This window comes from Tyto alba, unplaced genomic scaffold (assembly GCF_018691265.1).
Source record: "Tyto alba isolate M040663 unplaced genomic scaffold, T.alba_DEE_v4.0 Super-Scaffold_42, whole genome shotgun sequence".
Lineage (NCBI taxonomy): Eukaryota > Metazoa > Chordata > Aves > Strigiformes > Tytonidae > Tyto > Tyto alba.
In genome coordinates this window covers 8,188,249-8,205,553 of record NW_024881318.1, presented here as the reverse complement: position 1 = coordinate 8,205,553, position 17,305 = coordinate 8,188,249, and the positions used below count along the sequence as shown (strand labels likewise).

The window sequence follows — 17,305 nt, the reverse complement described above, 5'->3', positions numbered from 1 at the left end:
GGAAAACTGAGAAATATCTTGATTCTGCTACAGACTATTCTGTATGGAGGTAAGGTGTATCAGCAAGATCAGTTTAGCAGTGGTGCTTATATGCCAGTGTTCATCCCATCCCAGCACAACATCTTCCCCTACACCCACTCCTAAGCCATCAGCAGGCCAGAAAATACCTTCTAGGCAGAAACACAGCCTCTCCCAGGATCCAAAATGATCCTAGCAACTAAGCTGAAATCCTGGGACTTGACCACATTTGGAATAAACTTGCCCAAAAACATCAATGCTAATTAGCTCGTGTTATGAATGGATTAAGTGAGACACCAGCTGCAGTGGGGCATTTTGATTTGGGTTGTGGCTCAGTAATTAGATGCATATAATCTGGTTGGGGAGCTGTCAGTCAGCAAGTAGCAGTTTCCTCTGTGGTGTTAGAAAGAAGAGATTTTCTGTGTCCCATCATCTGTTCTGCTGTGATTCTTTGGGTGATGTAGCAGTGACCAAACAGCATTGAGCGTGAACCAAAATCCTCCCCTGAGCCACAGCCGTGTCACTCGGTGACTTCAGAACTTCACTCCTCATGCAGATGAGCAATGTTATTTTATTTCTAGTGCAAAATGTGCCCTGTATGATGGCTGTTAATGTTAACACTATCCCCCCTTTTGATCCATGCCAGCTTTCCCCATTTTCTTATCTACCATTGGTGCTTGGAATGGAGTTTGGGGGGAAAATGTGTTTGATGCTGTCATGAAATTACCTAAAACAACACTGATGATAGAAAAGTATACAAAATTGAAATTATAGATGAATAAATATGTGAGACTCTGGTGGTGTGGGCATATGTGGTGTTCTCACCTACAGCTGGGCTAGTTGTCTTGGGTTCCCTTTCTAGCCAATGGAGAGAAATAGGTAACTCCAGGGAGACCCACCTATTTCAGCCATCATTTGTGTTAGAAGAAGAGGAATCACTATAGGCAGTCTCTGGTGATTTTTTTGGATAAAGCTGTCTGGTTTTTAGACCTCTCTTTTTAATAGATGAGTCAGGAGGTAAATCCTGCTTTTCCTCCCAAATCTAGAATTTGTATGAGAATAAAATAATGAGAGAGCAAGTTTCTTTAATGTGAGGAAAGGCAGAAAGTAAAAAGGCAGCTTGACTGCTCCTGACATAGAACCTTTATCAGCTCCATAAATAAAGGGCTTATGCATGTAATGGCTGACTGCATCTCAGATTGCAATACCAATGTTTTAAAAGCCTGCTGATGGAGCATCTGCTTATTTCATTACTCCTCCGATGTCTTTGCAGGTAAGTCATGCATTATACAGTACCATCTCTAGCAATGCATGACCGGAGGGGACAGTCTGTAAAAATGCTGGATGGTCCACCGCTTTCCCTTACCTTCCAGGAGGGAGAAACATAAGGAATGATGTATTCAGTTAATAGGCAGAATTTGTGAAATAAAAGCCTATTTGCAGTGAATTAGGATTTGCATTTTTTAAAAAGAAAGGGGAATGACTCTATTTTGTTACTATGTGAGCTGGCTGCATGCACAGCAGAGCAAAGATCATTTTCAGTAAACTCTTGCTCAGAAAACAGAACTCAGAGGTTCAGTATTAGTCAGGTGAAAAAGGAAGTGTCGTGCTTTACTGGAAAACAGATGCAGTGGGGAGTTACAAGAGCTTGTGTTGAGCCTTAGACATTGCAACAACATTTTGAGGAGCCCAGGTACAAATTGAGCCTGGCCCTGACCAGATTAACCTGTTGTATCATCAGTAGTGTGGCAGAGGAGGTTCACAGTAGTCCCATTGTATTAAAGTTTCCCTTTAGGAACATAATTTGGTCCAGAATTTGTAAAATACAGCTCATTGGAGAAGAGCAAACTATCTCCTCACACGGATTTTTCAGTGGGCAAGTTCATGTTAGCCTCATGCTGTATCCCACTGCTATGCATCACAAATGCTTTCCTTGGTTGTTACCTAAAAGTGCTGGATCTCAATGCCTTGGTTTTTTAAGCAGTGTTTTCACTCAGTAAGAGCTGATTTTCTCAGGCACAAACTCCTGCTCAGCCACATGGCGTCAGCTTGGCTCGGCATCCATAATTCACCATCCTCAGACACCCAGGCATGTAGACCCGATGATGTCCACTGGCTTTCCTTGCAATCATGCCCCTTTCACTGGCCATGTGCTTTTGACCTGTAACAACATGTGCTTGCTGTGTTTCTTTGAGTACACACTGGGCTTTTTTATAGAAGACCCAATGCAAAAGCTGGTTTTACCACTGAAAAAAAGAGCCTGAAGACAGGATCCATAGTACTGTGTAACACTGTGGTGATCCAATACTGGGCAATATTCCATATTGGCCAGTCTACATATAATTCGTATCTGTTGTAGCTCTTTTTTTGGTCAGAGATGGTAAAAAGCTGTTAGCCATCAAGCTTCTTACATTAAATGAGTTTCTCGTCCTCTGTCCGGTTGTTCATAACCTCACCCATTTGATACACACAGAGAAATTTTTAAAAAGTGATTCTGGATGCAGCAGTTGTATGTGGGGATGAGCCATGGAAGTGGCTCCATTCTGGAGCAAATGAGGAGATAGGTAGCAAAAGAGTTTTAGCTTTATAGGGTTTCCTAATTAGCATCTGTAGCTGAGAAAATACCATAAGATATTTTCCACAAGTATTCATTAGCTGTTGGGATTTTATAAGCTTGGTTAGACTTTGTGCACTTTCTCCCACCATCCCACCTTGTTTGCTCTTGACAAATATTCCGGCAAACATGTTTGCGGAGGTTGCAAATACTGGAGAATATTCCTGAATAGTGCCTTTAATATTCTTGCTGGAAACCTGCTTCTAGAGATCGTAATGTTCCTCTGTTCAGGAGACAAATATCGCCGTGTTGTGCAGACATTTAATAGCTCATGAATTGGGAAGAGATCAAGACGAGTTTTTAGAAAAGAATTTCAAATACATATTTTTAGGCAAACAGCAATCTGCTAATAGTTCACAAGTCAACACACTGAATATGTCAAATGCCTGTCTCTTCTGTAGTTCCCCATTTCTGGGATTTAAGGTCATCAGCAAATTTCAAAAACAAAACCAAATATTTTATTTGCTATTCTCCTCAACTTCAATCTGTGGAAGAAAAGAGGTGCTTAATAAAAAAAAAAAAAAAAATCTGGTCTGTTTAGAATAGCTTTCATAACATTGTTTCTTATTGACCGATCTCTAAATAAGAGACTCTTGCTCTTGACTCCTGCTTCGATGAATGATTTCTAAGGCTTTTCTTTTTGTGACAGCGATGAATTGCTTGATGTTTGTATTAAGCTTTCCTAAGTGCACTATTAAATGGGCAAAACTTCAACAATAAACAGGCTGACTGGCTCAGTGATAAATTGAAAAGAGGAGGAGGTGTGTATTTTTAGACAGAAGAATCATCATGGAAATTGTCCAATTGCCATGCATTTGGAGAAGGGCAGTGTGGAAAAATGCTTCAAATAGGTACCAGACATTAGCTGCTCTTAAATCAACAAGACTGTGCTTTGGAAAAATAAATACTTGTCTCATCAGTGACTATCTCATACTAAGGCTTACCTAGGATCTAAGCACTCCTGATAGTGTTAGAAGCAAAACCTTTAGGTTTTCTTTAAAAACCCTTGAAGTTCCTCTTGTCATCATGACTTACATGCAGGCTTGAATATTTTACCTTTCCCCTACATGAGAAAAAGATATGGGCAATTAAAGATGCAAAGAAAAGGAAAGGCATCCTCACAGACTTTTGTATTGTTTTGTCCAGGGTTGATGTTTTTATTAAAAAATGAGTAAGGACAAATGCATTCACAATTTTCTCTCCTGTTTTCCATGTCAGAGGATCATATTCTTGAGTGATTTTTTTCAGGTGAGGATGGATTACATATTAATTATGTTTCTGTCCAACAGTAAGTGGGACTTAAGTTCTCTCTGTGGGTAGAAGTTCAACCCTCTGTGTTTTCAGCATGCCAGACATTGGGGCACACTGGCAGTTCTGAGAGATGATTATAAGCTTCTGAATTTTCCAGGCACATCATCACATCCCTTGAAAGCTTTGTGTTACTGAGCTAAAGATGAGGTTCAGGATTTAGAGTGGTTTCCCAGCTCTACCACTGGCTGGTTCCAACCCTCAGCAAACCCGTACCTCTTCCCCGAGCTGTGCAAATGAGATAGTAGTATCTGTCTCACAGAGGGTGTTAAGAAGCTTAATTTATTAGTGTTTACAAAGTGTTTCTAGATCCTCAGATGGAAGGCTCTATAAACAGACAAAGTATTACTAATTGCCAGCTTACACTGAATTGTAAAGTGAAAATAAGGATAGCTGGAGGAAAGAGGATGTGAATTTTCTGATCAGCTGTATCAGTCTACTGGCTTTAAGTTAAATAGCTTAGCAGTTTGATTTCCCATTACCATCATCATAAAAATCTCCAGTCTTTTCTGTTAGTGTAATATTTGACCTCTGGTTTACTGTGGGGAAAATCAAGGTGCATCCGAGTCTGTGAGTTAGGCCTCCTATACTAAGGAATAAATCATAGGCTTAATTTGGGTAATTTTTGCTGAATTCATAACATGAGGTTATGTTGCTTTAAATGGAATGAATTCTGATTCACAGAACATTATTTCAGTGATGCTGTTTAGGATTTACACCAAAATACATTAGAAAACAGTCTTACACATCTTTACAGCTGAGGACCATGCCATGGTACTAATGTTCAGAGCATTTCAAAGCGTATGGGTGGGGGTTTTTGTTTGTATGGTTTGGTTTTGTGTTTTTTGTCCTCTTCATTCATCCCTGACAGTAGAAACCAGACTGGTTTATTCAGTCCTTTCCACTTTCTGAGTTTCTTGCAATACCACAGAGATGTTGTGCTTGGGTTCCTAGTTAACTTTTTGTTGGTGTTTTGGAAGGTACAGGAATTGGAATAAGTTGGGTAACACGTGTTGTTTGTATTTATAAGTTGTGTTATTTATATGCATTTTTCTGCAAAGCCTGCTTCTTTAGGACCGGGCTCTATAATAGGCTTATTGATAAATTAATCACAGAAATTGAAAGAAACTTAGTGCTCTTTCAGTCTTTAAAATACAACACATTTTATTTTTTTCTCAGACCACACTGTTAAAAAAGTAGTGGATAACCATTTCCCACTTGTCCTCCAAAGGGTGAAATACTCATCTGGTATAAATTGGCATAGGTCTATTCAAATCAGAGTGACGATATTAATTCACTCCAGCTGAGGCTCCAGCCCTTAAAACACCAGCGAGGAGAGTGAGTTTTGCATAGGGTGGATTTTCGGGCTGGGTGGAAGATTTTGCTGTGTAACTTAGTTATGTGTCTATGCTCAGGGCTGTGGGAAAGTGTCTATTTGACATCTGCAGCATATGCAGCAAATGCTTTGGCAGTTCAAGTTAATGCCTTTTGAATTCGCAGGTTGTTTACTTTCAGCTTGAATGTGGATTTGCTTTCAGCCTCGATGGGAAATCTAACATAAGAAGTAATAGGACCAGCCATCTGTCCAAAAGAATATGAGAATTCCTGGTTTTGAACCAATAATGGAGATCAGGGACAAGTTCAACCCCTGTGTAATCTCTGGCAAATTATTGGCATGTTCCTTGGATTTCCGACCTGGGATCCAATCCCTCCAGTGCAATGCGAGCAAGTGTAGACTTAGGAGGTGAGACATGTGAAATGATTATGATCAACATCCCTTTCCAACGGTCACTTCTACAAACAAGCGCTGTTGCAGCCCTTTCTTCCTCCACTCTGATTTACAACCCATTTTGGCATATAAACCATGCACCTGTGAAGCGGTCTGATCCATCATCACTGAAGCCTGTGATCTCAGGGGAGCGGTAAACAGCACGAGTGAATGGGAACCCCCATCTCTTGCCAGCATTTCCTGCAAGTAAATATCAATCCATGTGTGAGTCATAGGGAAGAGAATGGTGTAGTAACTAGATTGATTGGGTCACTCTTTCAAAAAAGCTCAGGGTCACATATCTCAACTGTTCATCACTATTGGAAGTGTCCAGACTTTTTACTTTCTTTCTTTCAAGCTAAAAGTGAAACCCATTCCTCCCTCCCAACACCTAAACTAAGAAGCTGCACAAGAGCCAAGTTTTGACAGAAATAATCAGCATCCTACTGCATTTAGCAGGACACAATGAACAGATTTTGCAAAGAGCACAGTGTGTGATGGGTAATGGAGCTTCTCCCAGTTCACACATGTGGACACGAATGGGGACTTGGTCCTCCTGTACTTGTCTTGGTCACCCACAAGAAGTGCTATCAGCTTCAGTGAGAAAAGACTATATGTGCTGTGCTGTCTAGAAGGTTCTGCCCTTGTTTTGGAAACCTGTGTAGTATAAACTCTTGGTCACACTTTTTCCACTGACTTTGTCCATTGTTTCTGTGGACTTAGATTGAATTATTCTGGTTTGTACCAGATAAAGACCCAAGTCTTTTTATCTCCAAACCACTTGATTCAGGTGAAGATCATTGTTTCAGTAATTAATAAATAAGAGGAAGGGAGGGAAAAAAAGACTACAAGAATTCATTTAGGAAGAATATCATCTGGTCTTTAACAGCAAAACATCCATTCTTTACTACATGTAGAGTGAATGCATGTCCTTTTAACCTTCCCAAGGTGAATAGCCCAGCAACATAGGATATCTGGCAACATCCTTAAAAGCACACTGGCCTGATTCTCATCTGCCTTACACACGGAGCAACATTACTTGAGATATTCTGGTGCAAATCCAGCCAGAGATCAAAACCAGCCCTGCAAAAGCTCTGTTTGTCCAGAGGACTTAAGAAAAACATACCACTTTCATCCCAACAGCACCATCCCCGGGCTATTTTACCTCAATTACACTCTGATTTAAGAAAACTATAAGGCACCTGATCACGTTCAAACTGTTTTCTTTCTTCCTTCTCTGTCAAATTAGGGCTACTAAAGATCTGATGAGTTTCAAGATTGGGTGGGGGAAACCAAGAGTCTCTTCAAAGTCTTTATTTTGTTTATTGATTCAATAGTATTTACTGACTAATAACCACCCAAGGCTAACAGGCTCATTTGAACTGAGAATGCTGTTATCTATGGGAGGAATAACCATCTTACAGATAAGTAGTCTGCTTAAGGTGGGAGAAATCAAGGCTTGTAGCCCTCTCTTAGGGAAACTAGCTTGTTTTTCTGACAATTTCAGGGAGTCTTCTTTCAAAATTTTTCTTAGAATCACAGCACCATTTTTCCTTACTTCCCTCGAATGTGTGCAGTCATGAGAACCAGGAGGGCTTAAAATTAAATAAGCACAGTCCAACCTTCAAGTCAAAGACTTTGCGGTTTTGCTTGGAACCAGAAGCAGAAGAGCCAAAACACTGCATAAAAGAAGAAGAAAAAAAGCTGTTTTTGTGGTATTTTTGGCATGGGCAATTGCTCTGAGAGATACTGGAAATCATGCAAGAAGGGTCTGTTTCGTAGACATTTCCAGCCCTGCTCTGAAGGCTGAGGGCTTTAGATAAGCATCTGCATGTGGGGATCTTTATCCAAAACAAACCACCCAACCTTTTGTAGTTCACCCATCACTAACAGTGATTTTCCCCTCCACATCTCTCCCTGTGCACTTTCGCACGCACGCAAGTTCTTCAAGGCATCCTAAAAGCTTCTCCTTGCCCATAACATTTTGATTGCCTCTTGAGCAAGATTTTCTCCTCAGTGAAGAAAAAGAAGTGCCCTGTGCTGCCCAAAGGATTTCCTTTCCTTAACCTCACCGTACACATTGGGATCCTCCCCCTTCTGCTTTGCCACATCTCTGCGTTTTGCACGATTGTTTTCTTTCTTTTCCGGCCTGGAAAAAAAAAAAATTTTCCCCCATCCCTGGCAGCATGGGTGACAGAGACAGAGAAATCAGCACAGTGTCAGCAAGAGTTTAGCCCTGCAGCTGGGACCTGAACGTTCAGCTGCGGAGCACAGTGCTGGGTCACTGCACTAAAGCAAGCCAGATTGATACAAAGTGCTTGCTCACCCTGGGAAGGGAAGCATCAGAAGCCAGTTGATAAAAATCTTTAGGCACCATCTATTGTGAGTTTACAGCAGTGAAAGCTGAGGTTTTCCTGGGAAAAAAAAAAAATAACTGCAGAGTGTATATTACTGTCATAACCCCCAAACCAACACAATATTTGGGCGATTGCTGCACTGGGCGGATATAGTGTAGGGGCAGTGTAGATTTTAGAGCTGTTAAAACAGGAGATGGAGAGTGTGGACTCAGTGTGCTGTGTACTGTGTGAAGTTTTCTGATCTGAAGACCTGAGCGATCATAACTACAAAGAGTTAATGTGCTTAGAAAGAGAATGCTAAAATATTCTTTCCCACTCCAGTTTGCAACTGAGAACTTGTTAGTCTGTAATATCTTTTATTTATAGCGCCTTTCGGCTCAAAGGATCTGAAAGTCCCTCTATCTGGGAGTCACTTCAGTGATACCTCCAGGTAGGGATGCTTCTCTGTAGGAGTGTCCAGATGAGGTTTCATGGTCTGCTTTGCCATGGACACATGTGAGGGACTCAGTCTGCCTTGCCAAATGCCAGCACTTGGTACTAAAGGCTGGAGGGAAGGGCAGAAACCCACCCCAAGCCTGCGGAATAGCAAAGAGAGAAAACAGATGTATAAACCGTCTGGGAGAGAGGATTGGGATGGACACAGGCTGACTTTGGAAGCAGACGTTGGGAGGAACCATTGCCAGTGTTGGATGACATCTTTAAGGGCCTGGGACAGTGAAACCACAACTCAGAAGAGGGGGTTTGGTGGCTCTATCTGGATATTGCTCCATCCAACCCAGCCAGCTCCAGCTGTGCTGTGGTGGCCTGGAGAAAAGCTCCAATGTGGACCTTGTGCAGGGGACACATCCCGGTGGCAGAGGCTTTCCTAAGGGCACAGGTCTTAAACCTGAGGCTCGGTTTAAGTATGCAAACTCACACCTCCCTTAATGAGTGCAGTCACAGCAGAGCATCTGCTTATTTTAAGTCCCCTCCAGCGCCTGCCCATCAGCTGCTCCACACGCAGCAGCTGGCGGTGGCCGAAGGACCAGCTCCTCTGTGTGGCTCCTGGCAGTTAGAGGGTGTCATCCAGCCCCCCGCTTTCCTCCTCCATTATGTGTCCAGGCCAGGGAAGCAAAAGTCAGACCAACTGACGGGCTTATGAATCCAGCCTGTGATTTCTGCTTCATCCACAGCCAGGCGAGATTTTGCCAAGATACATATGAGGCAGCTGCTCAGGACACTGCTGTTTTGTCTGTACCACCCTGCGCATGCTGTCTGTCTGCCTGTCTGCCTGTCTCCCAGTCTGTCTCTGCGACCCCATTTTCAAGCCAGTTGCTCTGTTACTCTCTGGGGTGGCCCGAGAGTGTTCAGCGAGAACCATCCTTTTTCTGGCACTTTTTCTGGGCCTCCTGAGGGACTTGTTGCCTCAGGGAGCAAAGACACCGGGCCTAAGACACAGTGAGTGCCCGTCTGTTTCACCACCCTCTAACTCTCATGGCTACCAAGGAGTCCTGAGTGTCTCAGTGGACAAAGCGGTCCAACCAGGCTCATAAAAAGCTCCCAGGGCACCATCAGCTGCTTATGGGGCCATACCCTGCTCTGTGTCTCCAGCCTCGCTTGCAGCTTAATGCATTCATGCCACCCTGCTAAAATCCTCAGAGCATCTTCTATCCTCCCTCCATGTCCATCCCAAGCCATTCCCGACATCAGTATTATTCTGTTTTTTTTTCCAAATCCTCCTGGCACCAGTGGCTCATTTTACACCACTTTATCTCCATTGTGCATGTCAGTGTTTCAAACTCTGGTTTAATCAGAGTCACATTGCTGGCTGAAAGTTGGCTCTCTTGGGTTCTTTCCATGGAGAACATGCTTTTTGCCCCAACCTTTCTCTACCTCCCAACTAAACCTGTCTCCCGTGGCGGGGCATATCCTGTCATGCACAAGGGTCGTGTTGCCTGCCCTTGTGGCACCTCTCACTCTCTCCTTCCTCAGAGAAGAACATATATACATTGTGTGTATATATGTTTTTTTTTTTCCCCCCTTTCCTGGTCCGCTGAGTATTACATCACATTTCACTCCCTTTGGTGCTCTTCCTATACATGCTGCTTTGGATTTGTGGGTGGGAGTGGGAGGGAGTCCCTCTATGGACAAGTGAAGAGAGAAAAAGGGAAGAAAAAGCTAAAAAAAAAAAAAGGGAAGAAAAAGCTAAAAAAAAAAAAAAAAGAAAAAAAAAAAAAAAAAAGAATAAATATTTGGGAGGACGGCTTTTAAAAGGAGAGAAAAACAAATCAAACCTAGTGCCAGGCTGGAACCAGCAGCTGATTGCCAGCACAGCAGGCTGAGAAGTTGTTGGTGGAAGCGCTCAGTGCCATGTTTGGGTTGCTTAAAAAAATACACGCTCCCTCCCTCCCTCCCTCCCTCCCTCCCTCCCTCCCTCCCTCCCTCCCTCCCTCCCTCCCTCCCTCCCTCCTTCCCTCGTTATTCCGCTTCTGTTTTGCTCTCAGCCCCACAAGCAGGAGGAGGAATTCAGTTGCCACATGCATGCTTGCAGGAAGTTTGTATTTACAGCAATGCCAAGGGGTGCAAACAGGGTATAACCTGTCCTGTGACATGTGTGTGTGCACACGTGTGTGCACCCGTGAGCACTGCGGCTCGCCTGCGTTTGGGCAGCTGTGAGCAGGATTGGACCTGCCAGGCGTGCTGTGGGTGCAGTGGCTCTCCTCTCCGAGGAGATGCCAGTGCATTGGCAACCATGGCACGATTTTTTTTTGCCGATGTGTGGGGAGGAGGTGGGAGGGCTGGGGATGGAGGAGAAAGGGGGTGGTGGGGGGGTGGCGGGTGGAAGGTTGTAACGCTTGGCTGGAAAAATTTAGAGGAGTACAAAGGAGAGAGTGATGAAAAGGGGTGGCGGAGGGGTGTGGGGGAAGGAGGCTGTGAACTGGCTGCTGTGGAGGTGGGAAGAGATTTATGCTTGCCGAGTGGTTTGGTTGGGAGCGGGCTGGGAGGGTGCAGGGTGCCGCAGGCGAGGGAGGGGGGGGTGCCGCGGGGAGGCCGACGGCCCCAGCGGTGGAGCGACGGGGCTTTATTTTCTTCTTTTCTTTCCCCCCTCCCTCCGCTGGGCGCTCGGAGGAGAAGGCAAGACAAAAAGCTGAACCGATGCCAAGAAGGAGCGCTGCAGCAGCAACTCGAAAATGGCACTCTGCGCCGCACTAATATTTCGAAGCTGGGCTGCGCTGGAGAGCAGCGAAACGTGCTGGGAATGAGAATGGATGCGGCCGCGGGGCCGCCGGCCGGGCTCAGGGGTGTTCTCCCTCCTCCCTGCGTCCTCTTTGCCTTTTAAATGTGGCCCTTTTGTCCCCCATCTGGCCTCGGTCGTATTTAGGGGTTCTGGGAGAGAGAGGGGCCCCTTGATGGGGATTTGGGGTAGAGAGGGGGCAGAAGGGGGACAGCACCTTGCACCCCAGGGCTGGTGCGGTGTGGCAGGCGCCTGCAGAAATGCTCTGCTTGTAGCCAGTCTCTAGCCCGTGTGTGTCTGTTATGATTCTCGCTGGAAAAGATTATAAGCAGAGTAGGGGCAAGTGTGCTCACCCTCTCCGTATTGGGGAGGGATTTTTATTTTTTATAATTTCTTCCTGAGGAGGAAGGGAAGGCTTGATTCCCAGAGAGTTTTCTGATTGTTTTCCTGTTGCCACTCCTTCCCTTCCTCCTCGCTGTCCTCCTCCTCTCTCCGTACCCATAAGGCTGCTCTCGAGGCTCTGTATCCTGATGCAAGGTTACTTGTAGGACATGCGAATCTCTGCAAGGTGCAGCGTCACCTGCGTCGGTGTTACCCTCCGCTTCTCATTTGCTGGGGGACGAGGCAACTTCCAGGCAGCTTTACGGCTCAGCTGAGTGCCTGGTTAATGCAGTGTTGGTGCTTTGGTTACAAAAGCCCCTTCCTGCAAAGGCTGCCTGGATAAAACAAACAAACAAAAAAAATCATATAGGGCTGAAACTTCAACAGCAATTCACAGGGTTGATTATTTTGCAAGGAATCGGCTAGAGTTTTGCTGTGATTTTTGTCTGAAATAAAAGGCTTTGCCCTGTGTCGGTCCCCTTTTCCCTCCATTCACAGGCTAGGAAAAGGTACATCAAAGTACCTTTTTTTTTTTTTTTTTTTAAAGGGGTTTTGATATTTTTTAACACTTTTTAAAAATTATAACCAGGACAAGCATTCTTGTAGTAGTTCAATAGTTGAAGCTGGCTGCAAATATTTTCCCACCACCACACACATACTCCTTTCTGGATCATTCTCTAATTTGGATCTGAAGTTTTAAGTTGGCTTGACAGAAATTAGAGACTGGAGAATGAGAAAACTCCTGCCTTTGGGTTTGAAAATGGGTCCAGATCCTGTTTTGACAGCAGTTTTAGCACTGACACAGCCAGCAGGTCAGGTTCAAGGAGACCTTTCTAAAGCATGGGCAGAGGCTCATTAACTTGCTGCATCTCAGAAGTTTGTGGGTTGTTGGGTTGTTAGCTTGGCCCAGTTTGTAGTCCCAGGCGTGGGGTGATCCCTGTGACCTCTCTCTCAACTGAAAACCATGCCCTAGTATATATACAAACCAATTCAAACCTCACCTTTGGTTTCAGACACGTAGACCTGATTTTGGAGCACCTAATTCTGCCCTAGAAATACCTTTTGGAAATACTGTGATAAATAGTGGGGAATTTAGGGACACTTAAGGTGTTACCCAGCCTGCTTTCCTCACTCTCTTGTTCTCATAGCTCCTTACAGATCAATAGTCCTTCCTCTTCAGAGGATCAAGAGCTCAGTCCCAAATTAATGCTGCTGGGAGGTGCACTCATTTCTGATGTGACACTAGCAGGATTTGTATGGAGGAGAATGTCTGCAGTGACTGTTCCCTTGCTCTTCCTCAGCTCTGAGTGGTGCCTTGAACCATGTAGCTGCCACAGCTTGGTTTAGGATTGTTCTTTTGTTGCATGTGAGGGGTATGTAGTACTTGACCCAGGAAACCTTGGAGAGAGTGAAGAAACCTTGGCAAATGTCAACAAGAGTGTTGGCCAAGTAACTTGGAGTAATCTCTGTGCCATTGTACCTTCCACCTGATCCTACCTGTTCTTCACGAAAAAAGTACATACAGAAAAATACACGGGTTTGTATGCATACATGCGCTTGCTGTTTGCTTTTCTGTTGCCTCTTTGGAGTTAATGACATGAGTTGTGTATGTAAGCTACTATCCTCAGAGCAGCACATAACACGCAGACCTTGCCTCAATTTCCCAGAAGTCCTTGCTGATACTTTTTGGATGCAGCTGCACCTCTTTCTCTAGGCACAACCTCCTCCTTCTAACCTGAGATCCCTGACCATGGGATTCCAACCTACAAAAGCAAATGCCAGGAGTAGGGATTAAATCCCACATCAAAGTGAACAGAGGAGACCCAGGCAGCTGTACTAACCCACCATGCACCTGCACAGAGCATGGCTCATGCTTTTAGATGTGGAGCCAGCTTGTGTTTACTACTGATTTAAACCTCTTAATACTTCAGTTACCAAATAATAATTCCCAACAGATTTATAGAGAGGATCCCAAAGATACAGGCAAATATTAACAGGTACCACCAGCATCCATATACGCAAAGTAGCAGTGGGACATTTGTTATTCAGGGATGTAAACTGAGGACAGTACATGAAGAGACCTTCCTAAAAACTTGGTATTTCAGAATGCAGACCTCTTTAATTTCCTTGCTGTCTTGACAATGCTCTGAAGTAAAGGAGATTGTGTAATGGATCTTGTCCATCTAGGGACAAAAACGTTACTCTTGTACTTTCCAGGTGGTTTAAATAAGCCATCTGAGCATCTTGGACATACTTACCAAGGAGCATCGCAAGACATTGACAAGGCAGCTGAATGTCTTTGTCTTTATTTCTCCCTGTGTCAAAGATGTGTCTTTGGATGTATTTTGCTGAAATATGATGTCACATGAATCTCAAGTTGCTTCATTCGAAACCTTCATCCTTTTAACACTTTATAATGAGAAATGTTGTCTGCTTGTCGTTGTTATGATACGACTTGTGTCTGGAAGGGTTAATCTGGAGGACTTTTCCAAGGCTATCTTCCACCCCACACCTTCCCCACTCCCAACCTTTTATTTTTTTGGACCGGCAACCTCACATTTCTGTAATCTAAATGTGCAAATGCTTTGCAGTCACGGTCCAGTAGCTGGGTTAATCTCAGACCCCTGGAGTGGCAGATGGCTGATTTGTTGCTGATTCCAGTTACAAAGAATGGTGCCACCTATTATCTTTGCACAGGCTGCCGCTTAAAAGGATGCCTTGGGCAAAATCAGTGAAAAGCAAAGCAAAGCAAACACTCTCTGATCTGCATCACCACAGGTGAAAATGTAAAATATTTCACCTTTGTGTGAAGGGCTGGAGAGGTGGACAAAGAGAGGAGAGGAGGTGGGAGGGGAAGAAGGGGATAGAAAGATCTCATTTTCATACAGAAGTGCAGAAGCACAGGGCAGATCGGGTTTGCGGCAGTCATGATGTTGAATCACTAGCACTTACCCTGTTTTAAATGGTTTTGCAATGTGGTAATCCTTGGCTTCAGCTCCCTGCTTTAACTCTTACACAGGGCAGGCGGGTTGGCATCCTGTGACACCTTCCTGCTCTTCCCAAGCCTTTCCGACATGGGTTGTCGTAGGAATCCATGGCACCACTCCCTGTCATCACGGCTCACCGCGTGCCCTGCGGCTGCTGGGGACAGCCGTGGTGGCCCCGTGATGCCGATACGCTTACCAGGGCTACTTGGGAGGAGAAACCTACGCGTCTGTGTGGGTTAAGGAGAAGCTTGGGGGATCTTCCAAAACTGAGCAGGGCTGAGTGTGAGCCCCAGCACTGGGTACTCAGGGGGCCCAGGCTGTCAGGTGGTGGTGGTCACACAGAAAGATGTAAGGAAATGGAAAAGGGCAGAGTGAAATTTTGGATGCTTGTGACCGTTTTCTGCACTGTCATTCCCACAATCAAGGTTTTCTCTTTTCTCTTTGCTCTGGGAAATACCACAGAGTCAGATGAAGAATTTGGGAAGAGAGTGTGGGTTCCCTGTGCAGAGTCCAGTGACGAAATCTGTGAACAAGGTAAGAACAAGGGGCTGTGGCTGTGAAGATTTTTGTTTCCTCATTTTCCCCTTCCAAACCCATTATTGCAGTGTTAGATGCAAAATTTAGGATGAGCATAACTGATACTCCAAGCACTAACCAAAAGAGTCTAAAAAGATCAAGCTAAATGGGGCTTCTTTTTAATGCATGCCATTATGATGGTTTGGGTTTTAGAATAGTTTGTATTGTACCCAAATGATCTATGTGTGAATAATTGTTACCAACCTCCTGACACCAGGACCTAATTAGGAAGTAAGAGCCTTAAATAGGCCATTTGCGTAGTGAGCTTCCATATGTCTCCTTGCACAATTTATTTGCTTCACTCCATTGAGATATAATGAGAATGAAACTCCTAGAACTGCCTTTGACTCTGAGTCTCTTCATCTCCTCTGCAGTTATAGCCTACTATTAAGAAGATAATATCTATTTCCCTGTGTTCAGAAAGAAAAAGTACTTTAATGTTACCTTTATTTCAGATTACCCAAGTTTCTCTATTTCTGAGTTTCCAATGGAAATAGAATGACAAATGCCAAAACAACCTGCAACCTAAGAAAAATGTAATGGTGTCAGAGAAAGCACAAAGAAGCCTAGGGCAGGATGGGATGAATCTTGAAGGAATACTACCTACCATATCTACCTCAAAACCCTGCTGAAAAGATAATGTGGTATTTCAATCAATGTATAGATGCAGTTTGATGAACTCAGTATATAGATGCAATGTGAAGAGCTCAACATTGGTTGTGTTTGGCTTTCTTCCTGCTAGGATATGAGGAAAGGGGAAAGGTTGGTAAAAGTCTGCAGAGTTTTGTCTTAGTTTTTGATATTTTGCTCAGTCTGGACCAACATGCTCCCTGGGATCTCTGTTCATTTTATGTTCCATAGCATGTTCTTTAAGTATGGTTTCAGAAGATATCCTTTATCTCCAAACACCTCTTACATGCATGACTCCATCTCATGCTTAATGTGTCCAGCTTCCTTCTTTTACTCCCATCATCCTGAAGTCAATGAAATTTAAGCATATGATTGAGTACCATTTTCTATTGGGATAAACTTTAATAAGTGCTCAAAGTTTTAGTTCCCCTCCACACCAGCGCCGTCCCCCGTCCCCCCCCCCCCCAATCAGGGTCTTATGTAATTTCCCAGTAAAAGACAATTCCACTTACAATGATTTTGTTTATGATAATTCACTTGCATGTTCCCTTCCAGGAATTGTCATTGCCTTCCAGAAGGGAGGATAGTGCTGGTCCCCTTGCAGTGATAATTATAATCAGACCTGTCAGCCTTCACACAGTCTACGCTTATCACTTGCATTTAGGAGGATTTTTCCTGAAGCCTATTACCAGTGCTGCTTCTTAGGGAAAAATAGTCATCATTTTTTCTGCTAATCTTTGATGGCTCTCAGCTTTGAAAGCATGGAGAGGAGCAAAATGATTGCCAGTTGCAGTTAAAGAAACTGTCTGTTGGTCCTGATGTAGAGCTCTGCATCTGGGGAGCCAGGGAGCGGGCAGATAGTCTGGGAAATGCTGAGGGGTTTAATTTGGTTGTGACAACTCTTCAGGTGTGTGGGAGACGCAAAACAGTGTTTTTTTCCAATGGTAATGCTCGCAGAAACCCGCTCCGCAGACTTGCTAGATGAGGGCTCCAGGTGGCAGGTGGCTGCTGGCAGCAGTACCCTCTCTCCCTGCTGTTTTGGGCAGAGGTCTGTAGTTTTGCCTGTGTTGAATGTCTTGGACGCGGGACAGCCAGAGAAGCGGCTGTGGTCAGTGCTGGAGGAGGTGGCTGGCACCCGGGGGTGGGCACAGGGCAGAACTGGTGGACCTGCTGCCACCAGCACACCGCACTGCAGCGGGGACCAGCCGGCCAACGCGGTGGTGTTCAGCAGGGTGAGGTTTGGTATTTTATTCATCCTGGGATTTTTGAAAGTTGTCCACCCTGGGGATATTCACTGGGAAACACATCATCCCATTTACTAGATTCCCCCCATTTTCACTCTGTTGTTCCTACAGATATACTACTAAGGCCCCTTCCTTTGTTTTTTTTTTTTTTTTTTCTTTTTGCTAACTTAAAAAAAATAGAAGTGTATTTTACCATTTCATTAGTCTA

At 44.3% G+C, this 17,305-nt stretch overlaps 1 protein-coding gene across 3 annotated transcripts in view; it reads left to right on the top strand.

Annotated features, from left to right (window-relative positions):
- The window catches only part of SETBP1 (SET binding protein 1), a 258,208-nt gene that overhangs the window by 103,293 nt on the left and 137,610 nt on the right, over positions 1-17,305 (top strand). For 2 of the 3 annotated variants that reach the window (XM_042804726.1, XM_042804724.1), the window contains one exon: positions 15,110-15,181. The exons of the other annotated variant lie outside the window; for it this stretch is intronic. In XM_042804726.1, coding sequence (XP_042660660.1) covers positions 15,110-15,181 — 72 coding nt within the window. The remainder of the gene's footprint in view (positions 1-15,109; positions 15,182-17,305) is intronic. 3 annotated transcript variants of the gene reach the window in all.